We start from the raw sequence: 15,895 nt of genomic DNA on the forward strand, positions 1-15,895 counted from the left end.
CAGTGCCCTTTTGCTGTATCTCATGCATAATCTGAGGAACCTTCTTTCAGGAATTTGTATATTAATTATAAATGGATTAGTGAACAAAGAAAGATTTTTGAAAGAAAAGGTATTTTCTACTACATTGTAGTGGATATATCAAGATTAAATTTAATCCTAATAAGGTTTAAATATGCAATTCAGTTACTCTACAGAACCTGTTTTTCACTTACCCATCGGAAATCTTTCCCATCAAATTTGCTGGCGCTTGTAAATAGCACAGTCCTGGCTGGCATATTAATTCCCATAGCAAAAGTCTCGGTTGCAAATAAAGCCTAAACAAACAGACTGAAGTTAAGAAAGCAAAACCAAAGGCTCTTAAGCAAAAGTGCAAATAGTCAACAGATTGCTGTGCAAAACCTGTCCAGATTTTGTTACTTATGTACGGTCACCATATGAACATAGATGCATTCAATATTTAAAAACTAGACCAAAAACATTCTTTCCCTCTTTCCTTATTTCCTCTGGGAAAACATGAAAACTAGTTAGATGGCACCATGTGGAAGACTCCAAAACAAACCACAGAGGGGTGCAAATTATATTAATAGAAAATAATAGTTAATTTCATATTCAAAGTTCGCAAGAAGAAAACAGCAGTTAGCTACCAAAAACCCCACAAAACTTTCATCTAAGGTTAGATATTTCTGAATATATGTCCCTTAGGGCAACCACCAAATAGCTTGGTAAATGTCTACAGTCATTTATAGGAGCAAAATATATCGTAGAACAGTTCAAGAAAATGTTACAGTTAAACATTGTAAGTTTAAATACTCCAGAATAAAATCTACACCACTTAAAACCAGAGCTGTAATTGTGCACTAACATAAGACATCTAAGGCAAACTATTAAAGACTACAAATTTTTCCTTATAGAGAGAGAAAAAAAAACCCAGCTTCAAGAATTGTTCTTTCAGAAAAAGATGGAGGCATTTATGCAAATGATTGCAGCTCCCTTCCCTTGATAAATGCAAATAATTATACCAATTAACCTGTGTCACTGGAACAACTACAGGCTTCCAGAGGTGCTGTGTGCATTTGTAGAACCCAGTGTGAAAATCCACAGAACACAGCCTTTCCCTTCCCACGTGTGTAGCTCTTTTAAAAACTGCTTAGTTACTGGACCACATGATGTTAAAAAACGGTTTTGGTGAGTACCGAGCCTTACATTTCCTGCACAGGATCACATTCAAAACACAATGCACTTTTCAGTTTGGCATGTGCAATGAGTCATTCACCTTTTGCAGTGAACGAGCAGACCTCTGCTACGGTATTAGTGTACATCCTGAGCTAAGACATACTTTTCGGTTTTTCAGGATTACTGACTGTATATTCACAACAGATAAAAACCTAAATATGGACATGAAATATATACCTTTATTAGGCCCTCAGAGAAAAGAATTTCTATGGTTTCTTTTAAGATAGGAAGCAGACCACCATGATGGATACCAATTCCTCGCTTCAGAAGAGGAAGTACATGCTCAACCTGGGAAGAAACGTATAAAGACCAGTAAACAAATTTTAATATTCATTACTAAAAAATAAAACCTATATGGAAAGCTTCAAGACTACCCTTAGTTTTCACATAATTCCCTATTTCCTCATTTTAAGTAAAACAAATACCCCTTCAATATTATTTTCCAGGAAGAGCTAGGAATGATATGAAGGATAAAGCCAGAGGCCAACTTTTGCAGTAGACTAGTCTTAAACTGGGTTAAGCCAACTGTGAAGCTATGCCCTAATTTACACATGCAGTTAGCATTTACATTTGCCTCTGTAATAAAAGATGCCTCATTTAAAATCAGTTTTGGAAATAGTGATGCTGGCGTGCATGAGATTATTTTGTTTCAATTTTAGTTGCAGTGATTTAACGTCTTTATACATGCTGTAGAACAGTGAGGTCAGCACCTATGAAAGCCATACAAGGCAATTCAGGCTCTAAATGACTGAATCAATCTCTTAAATTCTAAAACTATTACACTTCAAACAAATACCAACATAACCTTAGCTTTGTCTCCATTTTTTTCTTTGAAAACAAAGATTACCATTAACAATCCGTTAACACTCAGTTACCACCCCAAACCTCATTCTGAGAATACACTTTTGAGATATCACTGATCAGAGACGAAACCAGATTACTTGGATGTGATATCGCTGTTGTAAGTTTACTAAAACAAACAGCGCATAAAACCCAGTTTACTAAAAAAACCCACCTAATATATTGGATCCCCCCCATTTTTCTCAAGTTCACAAACAAAACACGTATATGTAATCTGAAGCAAGTAGGCATGGCCAAATATTCGGTAGCTGTTTTTTTCCAAGGAAAAATTGCCATGCTCACAATAAACATGACTTCATTAAGAAACAACAGACACAATAAATAAAGGAAAGAAGGGGTAGAAAGAAATTATAGTTTTAGTATTTGTTAACAAAGTACTGAATCCTATATGACTCTGTCCATTTAGAAGCTTGTATTTTTCCACTGTAAAGACAGTCACTACGCTTAGTCATTATACAATAAATTAGAATGCAAATGCATCAATTCAACTTTTTGAATGGCTCAGCAGTCGATACCTGAAAAAGTGAATACTGGACGCCCATTTGAACTGTTTCCAGACAGTTTCAACCCAGATATATCTCTTTATAAGTCCTTGTGTTTACTTAAAAACATAATTAGAAAAAAAAAACACAAAGGGTAGGAACTCCATGGTTAGTTTTGGCATATGTCATTTACTGGAATCACAACTGGAAGGAATCCTAATCACTGAGTCCTATTTCACAATGCCAAGGAGCAATGAAAAAGGTACTAAAACTCAGGAAGATGAATGAGAGTATCTACTTTATATTTCTGTACCTACTACAAAAGACCCATAGCCTCAAAAGTTGCAGAAAACATGGCAGCAGCAGCTACCCTGTTCAATTACCACTCACCTGAGGAAGCTTTTTGTCTTCATCTGACAGACAATCAATTGCATTATTGAACACTTCTTCAACCATTTTTTTTTCTTCATCTAAGAAGGCAATTTGTAAGTTATTACAAAATCTAGATGGGTAATACCACATGTAAATAACGTTTTACCACACTCTAATATTTATAAAAGTTTACCATAAAAACAGCATGGAAGACTGAAGTCTACACATAACCGCCCACATAGGGTCAGATGATCAAGATCTGAATGTGAGCCTGAGGGAGCCTAACAGTAACCAGTACTAGATGCTCAGGAAAAAGGAAAATAGAACAAACCTGGCAGAATAATCCAAACTTCAGCTATTTCCAAGCTCAGGATTTCTCAGTTTCATGTACTTTCTATTTCATAAACCTCCCCCTGTGTCTCTTCCACCTTCTAGCCCATCTCCATGGACATAGAGGCTCTTCCTCGTCCCTGTTAATTCTCTTTCTTCCCTTTCTTCTTATATAGTGCAAGTATCAAGAATATATATTCAGAGTTATGACTGAAGAAAACATAAAATTACATCTCTGCAGTTCTGCATACCTTCACATTTTCTGACAGAAACAGCTGCATTATTTTGCAACACTGAACCAGAATGTGCAAAGACTGGTGCAAGTAAGGAAGCAAGAACCCTGAACAGTTCATAAACATTAAACGCTATGTTGATTTCCAACAAATTCCTTATTTTTGTTACAACTCTCAACATTTACGAGAAGTGATGAACTTAAATTTATTTCCAAGCTTAGTCTTAATCCAAAATAAGAGTGTCTTCTTTGTTTATCTTCTGGGTTTTCCTTTCAGGAGAAGGGGGAGGAATGAAAGAAAGAAAACTGGATTGAACAGTTAAGAAAGAACAGTCTAGTGGTTTGCTATACAGTTGTTTTGACTTTGACAGAATACTCATTTTTCTGATGGACATAGCATGAAAATTTTGGGGAATACATTTGTTAATATCATTAGAAATGGGATTTTCTAGGAACTCTTGCGCTATTATTACAGTGAACACGATTTTGGAGACAGAAATAGAGTTTAAAATAGAGGAACAATTCCACATTGTGAAAACCAAGTACTCTTTATGCACGAACAATTTCCTACTGAAAACAGCCAGACATACTGGCATAATAAACAAAAAGCATTATGTATTTTTCATTCATTTGTACACAGAAAGTCCCAAAGGAAACAGAAATACCTAACCAGAGTAACATTTCACATCAAACTACAATTGTGAATAAAACTATGTTTTATTTATGCGTACCTGTATTGAAATCTAACTTTGCCATCTGAAGAGCATAGGCTTCACAGTCTTTCTTACTGAAGCTGAAAATAATCACAGGTTGGAAATTCCTTTCCATGATCATCTTCACAATCTTAAAAACATTTGAAGGACCTGCAGAGAGATTACATGAATTTAAATGTAATTTTAGCATTAAAGTATCTGATGGAATAATTGAGACACAAGCACAACTTGCATAAACTTTCTTGTATTATACAAAAGGTTACTTTAGAATGGGATTCAGACTCACCTTTCGTTCCTCCTTTCCTGCCCTTCTGGTCCCCTTTTGCTAAGTCTCCCGCATCTCGAAGCACCTGCATTGCTGTATTAAAATTATCTTCTCTGAAATCTCCCTAGATACAAAACACAATCTTTCTAAGCAATTACTTCTTAAATAGCCCACTTAAAAATACTTAGTGCTCTGCATCCCCAGCCCCATTACCCCATATTTACAGGCAGAAGGACAAAAACAATGCATAAGCTAGCAAGTTAGTTTACTAGGTCAGTGGAACAGCTTAGAATTACACACTGGTGTCTCCAGCGTTATTACTCATTGTTCTGTCAACCACACCATCAACCATGCTTGACCTGCTGAATGACACAACACCAAAGGTGACTTTTAGTAATGTCTACATGAAACTACACTGCCCAAAGATGACCTAACTTCAAGTGCACTACTGTTCATGGCATTAGCTACTGCTGTGCAAGCCAACGATGAATTTTAAACAAGTCATTACTTCAAAATCACCTAAAGACACAAAAATATTTTGCCCTCAACAGAAGTAAAATTTAAATGCTTCTACATTTTCTTTTGAGAAGCAGTACCAAAAACATCAGCTACTTTGCAGATTTACAGAAAACAGCACGCACTTTAGAAAACAAAGCATAGATGAGTGCACTTAGGACATCTCAGCAAAGTATTACTCAGCTGACTATATGGCATTAGATAATAAAACCAATCTCTTCTATAAGATTCCAAAAATTTAACAACAATTCAGAGGTAACTGTTAACCATTTACACTTCATTGTAAAGATCTTTCAAATGAACTGAATATTCCTTACATTTTCATCAACAACCAAGTGGAGTCCATCTCCTCCTGCTGGGAATATATAATGCTGCAGTGGAGTGGGTCGGTAGTCAGTGTAAATCACATGGCAAGGCTATAAAGAAAGAACAGCACACACAAAATATTTAATGTTTCTAATCGCATTGCAAAAACACTTACTTGATGGAAAATCCAATACATTACTATTATATTTTTCTAAAAGCCAGGAAGTAAGACTCACAGAAACTAAGATAACAAATTTGCTTTCCTGAATATAGGCATTTTGTACGAATGACATTGCTTAAGAAAATTAAAGTTTGCAAATACTTTAGAAGAACACAAGTTGGCTATAAAAATTCTTTCTCACAACACAAAAATTAAGGACATGTAATATTCTCCTTTTGTATTTATTACACAGACTCAAAATCCTAACACCTTTTAAAACCAAAGAAAAACTGTTAATTTCTATCTTGTAAAAATATCTGCAGTATTTCTTATACCACCTAAAAAAGGCACACAGTAGACATTTAAAAACGTTTAAGGTTTTAATGCATGGAGAAAGCTTGTTTAGAAAAAAAATAAACAAAATACTTCCTTCAAAACATTAAACATTACAGAAATCTGCTTTTAAAAAAAAATAAAAATCACAGTCTAGTGTTCTGTGAAACAAAGTCAAGGTTTTGTGGCAAGCTTAAAGAGTCCCCTATTACATTACACTCCTTTCATCACAAACAACATAAGAATCAAGCTTTGGGTATTTTTAAAATTGGACCAACCTCTCATGGATATTAACTTCCCTAATTCTAATTGCCATATTACTAGCTGCAATAGCATCTCTTAAAAAAATAGAACAAAATAAACCTAATGGTTAAACACAGAATTGATTTCTTCCACTCCTCTTTTCGTTGTTTGCAAGTATATATAGTATTTCCTATGGAAGTATGATTTACTTTTGATTTCCACATAGCCTTTTCAGAGAGCTCTTCAAACAGATTCTCCAAATAACTTCTTGTCTATCAGCACTCTGAAAATCGTAGTTTGTTGAATGTTTCATAATTCAGAATGTTTGCTGAAATCAACCTGGCATCTAAATAGGTGTGGAAAATAAACTTCAAAGAAACCGCTTTAATCACAGAATCACAGCAGGGGTTGGAACAGACCTCTGGAGATCATCCTGTCCAACCGCCCTGCTTGAGGAGGGACACTAGAGCAGGGGGCACAGGAATTCATCCAGGTGGGTTTTGAATGTCTCCAGGGAAGGAGACTCCACAACCGCCCTGGGCAGCCTGTTCCACTGCTCTGGCACCCTCACAGCGAAGAAGTTTTTTCTCATATTTAAGTGGAACTTCCTGTGTTTCAACTTGTGCCCACTGCCCATCGGACATTATTGAAAAGAGTCTGGCCCCATCATCCTGACACCCACCCTTTAGATATTTATAGCTATTGATGAGATCCCGCCTCCATCTTCTCTTCTGCAGGCTGAACAAACCCATGTCTCTCAGCCTTTCCTCATGAGGGAGATGCTCCAGTCCCCTGATCATCTTCGTAGCTCTCTGCTGGACTTGCTCCAGCAGTTCCCTGTCCTTCTTAAACTGGAGGCCCCAAAACTGGACACAGCATTCCGAATGCAGTCTCACTAGGGCAGAGTAGAGGGGGAGGATAACTCCCTCAACCTGCTGGCCACACCCCTTTTATTGCACCCCAGGTTACTCTTGGCCTTCTTGGCCACAAGGGCACATTGCTATGTAAAACCAACAGCCAGGATAGATGCAAAGGCTAGGAGTACAACCAGAGAAGTCAAGAGTGAATGATACCATCATTTATCAGCAATACGACGACTAAAAAGACACTCAAAGGTTCAGTTCTCATCAGCCAAAGAGACAGTATTATGCCCCAAGACAACAGGGATGCACGTATGGCACATCAAAAACATTACCTGTTTGTGAAGATGGCAGATCCATTCAGCAAACTGACGGGCATTTGGAATAGTTGCAGAAAGGAACACATAATGAACATTGTCAGGGAGCAAAATAATCGTTTCTTCCCAAACCACACCACGTTCTGAAAATGGAAAAGTCACATGGGAGATTTATGTGATTAAAGCCTGTTCTTCATCTCTGAAGCCAAAGAACAGCATGCTTACAGACAAAATAAAACAAAAAAACCCTCCCCAACACAAATGGGGTATATCAGATACCCTCAAAGTGGCTTTTGCCTTGGCAAAGAAAATGTGAACTGTGACACACAGTACCTGACTTATATCCATTCAGTAGAAAACAAATTCTGAATGATTTAGGCACAAAGATGACTGATTTTAAGAGAGAATAAAGATTTCATTCTTCAAAAGAAAAAAAATTGTCTTGGGAGAAAAAAAAGATTTCTTTAAAAGAAAAATTGTACATATATGATACCTGAATCCCTCATGTAGTGGATTTCATCGAAAATAACCCATGCAACTTCTCGCATAACCTCAGAACCTCTGTAGAGCATACTTCTCAAAATCTAGAAAAGAAAAACCACATTGAGATGCATCACATGAAATAACAAGTCAGATGTTACAGAGATGTCAGTAAGAAACTGGCAGAATTTTTGGTTCCCATTTACATGGCAATATGAAATCTTATTTTGCACAAAACTTAAAAAGCATTTTAAGATTGGCTCTGAGACACTCTTCAAGTTGATTCCAATCTAATAAATCTCATGATACGAGATGAACTGGTTTCCTTGCAAGAACAGTGAAGGAACATGAAAGAAAAAATGTTATTTTGCTCCCGGCCTCTATATGGCAGCGTATCTGCTACAGGTCTACACATCTACTTCTGCCAAGCCTTCTTCTTCCCTCATCCTAACAGATAACCTCTCTGTAATTAAGAGGAAACCTTTTGTCAGAAATCAGTCATGCTGTCTCTCCACCCCGAACTTTCCCTAGCAGAGTTTTCTCTGTAAGGCTCCTTACTCCTTTGAGGTGAAGACGGAAAGGAAAATTCCAACTTATTGCTGGACAGATGTCTACGAGGAGAAATGCAACAAAACTCTGCCAACAGTACTTTGTTACCAAAGATGAAAAGCTGTATGTTCCTGGAGTACTAGCATCTAGTGTGAACCACTCAGCTACCACTCAGTGATTGTCCTCTCCCCCATTTTGTTTCCCTAGACCAAAGTCCTGGCCCTACAGGATTCAGTATGTCAGGCTGACTTTCAGTACTTCACATGTATCCAAAAAAATCGCAGTGTCTTGAGCATTCAGAAAATTAAGTTCTGACCTTCTCCATGCGAGAATGAAAGTGCCTGAATGGTAGTCCAAAAGCATGAATTTACAGAGATTTAGCTAACTTTTTCAATAACCAAATGTTAAAACATTAAAGTGAGACATAATGAACTTTATAACATTTTCTACACAAATTGGGCTTATTACAAAAACTTTAATCTTTTAATACCAGACCTTCTCAGTCAGAAAAGGGTAGAAGAAAACACAGGCAGACCAAGAATTAATGTCTGATCTTACCTCGGTTGTCATTACCAGACAAGAAGCTGTAGGATTAATGGTGACATCCCCAGTCATCAAACCAACATCCTGAAATTCTTCATACATCTCACGGTACTTCTGATTACTCAAAGCTTTAATTGGACTCGTAAATATCACACGCTGTTTCTCCCTCAAAGCCAGGGCAATTGCATACCTGCATTCAAACATTGTACATGTTAAAGTTGTCAGGAAAACATTCAGAGCATGTTACTTTCCTCTAATCTTCTGCTAAATAAAATAAATAAAATAAAATGCAATTTAAAAAAAGTAAAATATACAATTCAGAACACCAGTATAATGATATGAAACATTTCATACCTACATTATTAAGTTCAGTGCAATCTTAACTCAACTACGCATGCCTCTTTGGAGAGCAACAAATCACTGATGATATGTTAACTGATTTTAGGGACATCAGAGCACATCTAGTTTAATCTAAAAATCTAATTGTCACTGTTTCATGACAAACATTTATTATCTACAGGTACATCCCACTTCTCAACTCAGGTCAGCAAAGCCACTCCACTGTCAGACCAAATACTGACAAAACACCTACGCTATCTTGTAAACACTTCTTGCCCAATAAACACCAAGTTTCAAATTAAATCAAACCAGTGCTTCTGACAAAGCAAAGAAAACACACAAGAAACTCTTCACTAGTTATAGCCAGGAGCTAGAAAACAAAAGGTTTTTTCCCAAATTCATGCAAATCTGTATTAACGAAACTCTCCTTTCAATCTATATAATAATACCTCAACAAAACCAGATTGCCTAAAAATAAAAGGTAAGCTTAATCATGAATTAAGCCTTTTGCTACCCGCTAAACAAAATGAAAGTAGTAATTTTTATGTTCAAGAGTAGTGAATTCAGTTCTAACACTGATGGTCCAAACTTCGCATCAAGAAACTGAGACACAACAGCTAATGATGGTTCAACAAAATGGCACGACAAACATTGCACCATTCTCTTATTAGCACCTGTCAGAAAATTACTTACTCAGCACAAACAGTTTTACCAGCTGATGTATGAGCTGACACTAACACAGACTGGTTATTATCTACACAAAGAATAGCTTCTCTCTGGAAGGCATCAAGAATAAATGGATATTCCTAAAAAGAAAGCAAGCAAAAACATTACATTTTTTTAACACAGACTGCTACTTACATCTACTAAATTTTGTGACTGATCTTGTATGCAAATTACAGGCAGAAATTAAATCCTGTAGATATTTCTAACTTCAACTGATCTTAATCCAGAATTTTGCAGTGATTTTGTATTTAAATCATTTTATCTAATACCACACCTAGGATCTTTACTTATGTCCCATTGCCATACCAAATTAGTATCTTGCCCTGATGACTGTATTTTCTTTGATTTATTAATTTAGGAAGAGAAACTACAGTGTAAAACTGAAACCACTACCTGATGCTGTAGAACAGAGTTTAAATAACAGCAGCTTACCCACACCACTCAACCACATCATTTTACCTGACGAAATTTACAATATAGACACACCAATCTTACTTTCAACAGACCATCTTTCAAGCCTTACTGACAAAGTACGTAATTTTTCCCTCTACCCTCAGCTACTGTCTAAAGCACATGCAAAAAGAAAAACAAATGCAATCTATCACATACTTTTGCAGCTTTTCCAGTTCTTGGCTTCAGACCTGTGAAGACTTCATCTGCTGGAAGTGCAACCTATGAAATAAATTTTAAATAAAAACACTTGCAGAATTCTTGGTGTTCACTCTAGTGACATGGCAAGCTATGAAGGGCTGGGGCAGAAGATGTAAAGTGCATGAAAACTAATTCGAATTTATATTATCCTGTTTCTCTGAGCTCATATGCCAAGGCTACTCCGTCACTTCTCTGATACTCTCCTACAGTCTTGTGTGACGTATTTCTGCTCCACCTACCTTGGAACATTAGCTCTTCAGGCCAGCACACCATCACGGCTTCTGGCTGATGGACATTAGAAGCAATTACTCAGCTCACACTGGTAACACTCCCTTTCAAAGGACAATATATTTATACAGGTAAAATTCCTGTTCCTGGCCAATATCTAATAATTAGTCATTCATCCTAAATATTTAAGCTCTCTTCAGTTACTAAGTGATGGCAAACCTCTGCCAGACATCTCAAGATAAAAAAGACTGTAGAGATGCACGGGCTTCAGAGCCTCTATCAATTGTATATGGAGTTCCTTCAATACAAAGGTCTCATCATACAGTGTCATTGAATGTGACCCTAATTAGCTTCACCTAGTGCTAGAAGACTGCACAGAAAAGAAAATGAGCATACAAGTACAAGGAAGTTAAAATTTCCAGATTTAATTCGCATAGAAACTCTGACTGTCATCTTTGGATGAAGCAGGATTTTAAAAAAATAAAATAGCACTAATACTTCCGATTTTTTCATATTTTAAATTGTATTTATGTTTATTAACACAATTTGAAAACTGTTTTTATTATTTTGCTTTTACATAAAAATACTTCTTTCCCCTTTTGCCAAAATTTAAGTTTCAACAGTCATCAGCATTACAAGAAAGCCTTTCATTCTTGAACTAGAATAGCAAAATATTTCAATGCACTGCTATGCACTATGAACACAGACGTATTTTAACAACCAGGTTTTCATCCTCAACAGCATTCAGAATGGGCTTGGTACCTTTCAAATGTGAAAACCTATCAACATCACCATTGAGTCTTTCACAATCACTCATTTTATTGCAAGTATCATTCAAACTGCTTCTGTTAAGATATCTTATTAATTTTTCTAGTGCATTTTGTGCATGCTTAGTGCCAGATACAGGCCTCAAACTCTTTACAAGCCTGTACTACCTTAAATATAAAATGAAATAATATATCTGCCTCAGAGTAGGAAGGCTCTACAGAGGGATCTGGACAGGCTGAATTGATGAGCCAAGGACAGTTGAATGAGGTTCAACAAGGCCAAGTGCCAGGTCTTGCACTTGGGCCACAACAACCCCATACAACACTACAGGCTTGCGGAAGAGTGGCTGGAGAGCTGCCTGGCTGAAAACAACCTGGGGGTGCTGGCTGACAGCTGGCTGAACGTTAGCCGGCAGCGCGCCCAGGTGGTCAAGAAGGCCAACAGCATCCTGTCTTCTATCAGGAATAGTGTGGCCAGCAGGAGTAGGGCAGTGATTGTGCCCCTGTACTAGGCACTGGTGTGTTCAGTTTTGGGCCCCTCACTACAAGAACATTGAGGTGCTGGAGCATGTCCAGAGAAGGGCAATAAAGCTGGTCAAGGGTCTGGAGATCAGGTCTTATGAGGAGCAACTGAGGAAACTGGGGTTGTTTAGTCTTGAGAAAAGGAGGCTGAGGGGAGACCTTATCGTGCTCTACACTAGCTGAAAGGAGGCTGTAGCGAGGTGGGTGTTGGGCTCTTCTCCCAAGTAACAAGCAATAGGACAAGAAATAGCCTCAAGTTGTGCCAGGGAAGGTTTAGATTAGGTATTAGGAAAAATTTCTTCACCAAAAGGGTTGTCAAGCATTGGACCTGGAGGTATTTAAAAGACGTGTAGATGTGGTACTTAGGGACATAGTTTAGCAGTGGACTTGGCAGTGATAAGTTTATGGTTGGACTTGATGATTTTAAAGGTCTTTTGCAACCTAAATGAATCTATGGTTGTATGGTATAATAAGTACAAGTGAAATAAACAGTATTATTATTATACAGGCAGTAATAGATATAATTCTACAAAACAAGCCTATACTTTTCATGTGTATTTTCACTGCACTCACCTCATGCGTACAGCCTTCAACAGTTTCCACAGCTTGCACCTTTACTTGAGGCATCAGGTCTGCCAGACTAAAAATATATGAGTTAGGACAGCCAAAAAGGTATTTTTAAATCCTGTTTTCTTTATAAACGGGAAAATGTTGAATTTCACCTCTACTTTAATTGCGATATTAGAAAAAAGATGCACAAAACTCTTGAAATAGACAGTTGGCGGAGACTATTACCAGGACTGAGAATACCTGTAAGTGTTAAAATTTTGCTAGTATATAAATCTACTTTAAATACTGCTTTGGGATTTGTAACACCTTAAAAACTTGCACCACAAAACAGCACTTGGATCACATTTTTTCACATGAAGTTTTCTGATTAGATGGGGACTTTTTTTCAATATACAACAAAGCAAAATTCTAGACCTGTTTTCCTGCTACTAGTCATGACACTGAATAACAGGAGCCTGAAGCATCCCAAGCAGCTGCCTGAAGATGAGACCCATCTTTTCTTTACCATTCCCTTGTCTCAGGGCTGCAAGAAGGGGTTAGCGTCTCACTGCATAAAATTTTTTCTGACAGTTTTAACATACTTAGTAAGCTACTGTGGGCAAGTATGCGTTCTGCTCAAACCATTAACGCAGAAACTGACTTAAAATGTTGATTCTGGTTCTATTTTGGTTCTGTACAAGTACCCTTTGTTTACAGTGTTCTTAGAAGTCTTCTCATAAGTATTCTCGTAACTTTCTTGCAGAAAACCTTACCTTGAACTTAAGAGAAATTACCACGTAAAACCAAATAACAATCCAGACCAGAAATCTGTCTGACAGAATTCAACAATACATCACTCAGAGAACACTGTAAGAGCACACCGATATTTAATACCAGCTTCAGAAGAACGTATGGCCTCCTCTAATTGGCGCAACACAGCTAAGTTTTGAAATACCTGGAATACTTTACAAATAAGATAGTCTTAGAACTTGCTACATGTGATTAGATAGAAGGGAGTCTGGAGGTACCATATCTTTGAATAGAATAAATAAGGGAAATGTACTAGAATTAGGTAATTTAGTAAGAATTATGTAACCAAGCCAAAACTGAACTGAGCATGCCCAGAGACTGAGTTCAACCAGCAGACACAGTGAGGAAGACTATCCATGACCACCAGAGGACCTCAGAAGACCGCCAATGAACATGGATGCACATGTGTTAAGGACATTTGCATATAGCAATGAGTTGCAAGAATAATTTGAATACAGTAATTATTTCCTAGAAGTTTAATTAATATGTATATTTTGATTGCATATAACCCCTGTACTAGAGCACCTCGAGGCACACACTAGGTGGAGCAACCCCCCCCGGTGTGCCCGGTGCCACAATAAAGAATGCCTGCATCCTAAAACTACAAATTTAGTTCTACAGGATTCTTATATTTGCCGACTTACGACATCACAGCAAGCACATAATTTTAATTTCTGTAGTAGGGTTTTCTACACCTTGGGCTAGGAGGTACACACCTGTATTTGGCAGCTCTGGATGAATTTTTATTCCATGAACCTGCCTAATAATTTTCTGAACCGATAGAAACTTCCAAGCATCTCTTAAGATACACTAAGCTGAAAAAGTGCCTGCACTGTCCATTCAATCTGTTTCAAAATCCTTCAAAATACCTATCATGAAGTTCTGGAAAGAAAAGAAGGAGGCACACGCAGATCCTAAAGAATAGAAATGGCATTCTGGCTTCTATTCTGCTACCTTATCTCCCCAGATATTGATATGTCCGAATATACCCCTCTCTCTGTGTCAAATGCCTCCCATTTGTGCTCAAATTTAAAAGCATGTCCGTACTTAAGATTGCAAGTATTTGCTGCAGTTATGATCTTATGCCTCAAAAGCCTCGTTTCTGTCTCCTTGGTCAAATTCTTCTTACTGTATCCCAACCCAATTCTGTGTTTCAGTGGTGTGGTAGTCAGCAAGCCTGCCTCCTCCCAATCACCTCAGTGCTTATCTCTGACTAGACCCCTGAAAACAACATGATGGCTTTGACCACAAGCCACCGATCCATATGCAGCAGTCACAAACACACGAACATTTCATATTGCGGTTGCCTCTCTGCAACATTACTTTAAACGTACCAGTGCTCATCACTGCTGAAGCTGTACTACCAGCATGCCCTCACTTAAACAGATAATGGAAAATCAACTTCATACGCAAATTCACCTTTATACGGAAACACTGTAAAGCTACTTACACCCACTACTCACAACTGGCATATAGCTAAACCAGTGCATCCTGCCACGACCTCCTTACACACTAAGGGTACTTACTTAGCATCTTCTGATACAACATCTTCCAATTTTGGCTTCTTTCCCAAAAGTGCGTCTTCATTCCTATCAGCCTCAACTTCCCTTTTGGGCTTCCCTGTTGGAGCCACTGAAGATTTTTCCTCCGATCGTCTTCTGCAACGTAAATACACAACAAATTAGAAGTTTACCTCTTTGATGAATGCATTTTCAGAAAAGAAATCAGGTGCCCTAGGGACACCACCGATCACGTTGCACTCAGGCCGCCACCTGGGGAACCCCGCCCACGAAAACCCCCACGGGTTTTCACACCGCTTCCCGAACGAGGGTGCCCCCGGCCCCCCAGACGCCCGCTGCGCTGGGGCCGGCCACTGCCTCGAGGCCAGGGTTCCCGGGAAGCCCCATCCCTTCAGGTCACACCGATTGCGGAACCTGACGGGGTTCCGTAGGTCAAACAGGCCGGCACACGGCGGGCCCGGTAGTGCGGCCCAAGCCGCCGCCGCCAGAGCAGCCGCGGTTCCGCTCCGCGCTCTCACCCCGGCCTCCTGCCGCCCTCCGCCGGGCCCGCTTTGCTCTTCTTGGCGCCGGAGGCGGCGGCGGCGGAGTCCTCATCAAACACGCTGAAGAGCTCGTCCCCGAAGGCGTCCGCCATCTTCTCCACCGCTCCCACAATGCCCCGCGCCGCACCACCTCCCCTCACCCCCCGGTCCCACACCGGCGCCGCACCCAGAGAAGAAACAGAGACCCCCGGGCGCTGGCAGCCCCGCGCGCGGCCCCAGCCCGATCCCTGGTCCCGTACCGATCCCACTGCCCCCAGGCAGACCCTTCCAACAACCCCCCGCAGCCGGCGGACCCTTCCCCCGGAACCTGATCCCCGCAAGGCCCAGAAGGCCTGGCGGCGGCGAGGCGCCTTCCTCTGAGGGCTGACCAATGGGAGGTGGAAGACGGTGTCAAGCGGGAGGCACCGGCCAATGCGAAGGGCGGGCACTGGAGCGCGGTGCCCGGA

The 15,895-nt window shown here is 39.2% G+C and overlaps 1 protein-coding gene across 1 annotated transcript in view; it reads right to left on the reverse strand.

The window, feature by feature from the left end:
• MTREX (Mtr4 exosome RNA helicase) overlaps window positions 1–15,769 on the reverse strand; it is a 47,713-nt gene extending 31,944 nt beyond the window's left edge. Inside the window, exons 1-14 of the mRNA XM_075079047.1 lie at window positions 15,426–15,769; window positions 14,914–15,045; window positions 12,602–12,668; window positions 10,470–10,532; window positions 9,828–9,940; window positions 8,811–8,985; window positions 7,717–7,807; window positions 7,242–7,366; window positions 5,322–5,420; window positions 4,510–4,612; window positions 4,242–4,373; window positions 2,967–3,046; window positions 1,411–1,521; window positions 213–314 (exon numbers count right to left, since the gene is read on the reverse strand). Of these exons, the coding sequence (XP_074935148.1) occupies window positions 213–314; window positions 1,411–1,521; window positions 2,967–3,046; window positions 4,242–4,373; window positions 4,510–4,612; window positions 5,322–5,420; window positions 7,242–7,366; window positions 7,717–7,807; window positions 8,811–8,985; window positions 9,828–9,940; window positions 10,470–10,532; window positions 12,602–12,668; window positions 14,914–15,045; window positions 15,426–15,541 (1,509 nt within the window). The 5' untranslated portion in view covers window positions 15,542–15,769. The remainder of the gene's footprint in view (window positions 1–212; window positions 315–1,410; window positions 1,522–2,966; window positions 3,047–4,241; window positions 4,374–4,509; window positions 4,613–5,321; window positions 5,421–7,241; window positions 7,367–7,716; window positions 7,808–8,810; window positions 8,986–9,827; window positions 9,941–10,469; window positions 10,533–12,601; window positions 12,669–14,913; window positions 15,046–15,425) is intronic.
• Window positions 15,770–15,895: the final 126 nt, after the last annotated feature.

Source organism: Phalacrocorax aristotelis, chromosome Z (assembly GCF_949628215.1).
Source record: "Phalacrocorax aristotelis chromosome Z, bGulAri2.1, whole genome shotgun sequence".
Classification (NCBI taxonomy): domain Eukaryota; kingdom Metazoa; phylum Chordata; class Aves; order Suliformes; family Phalacrocoracidae; genus Phalacrocorax; species Phalacrocorax aristotelis.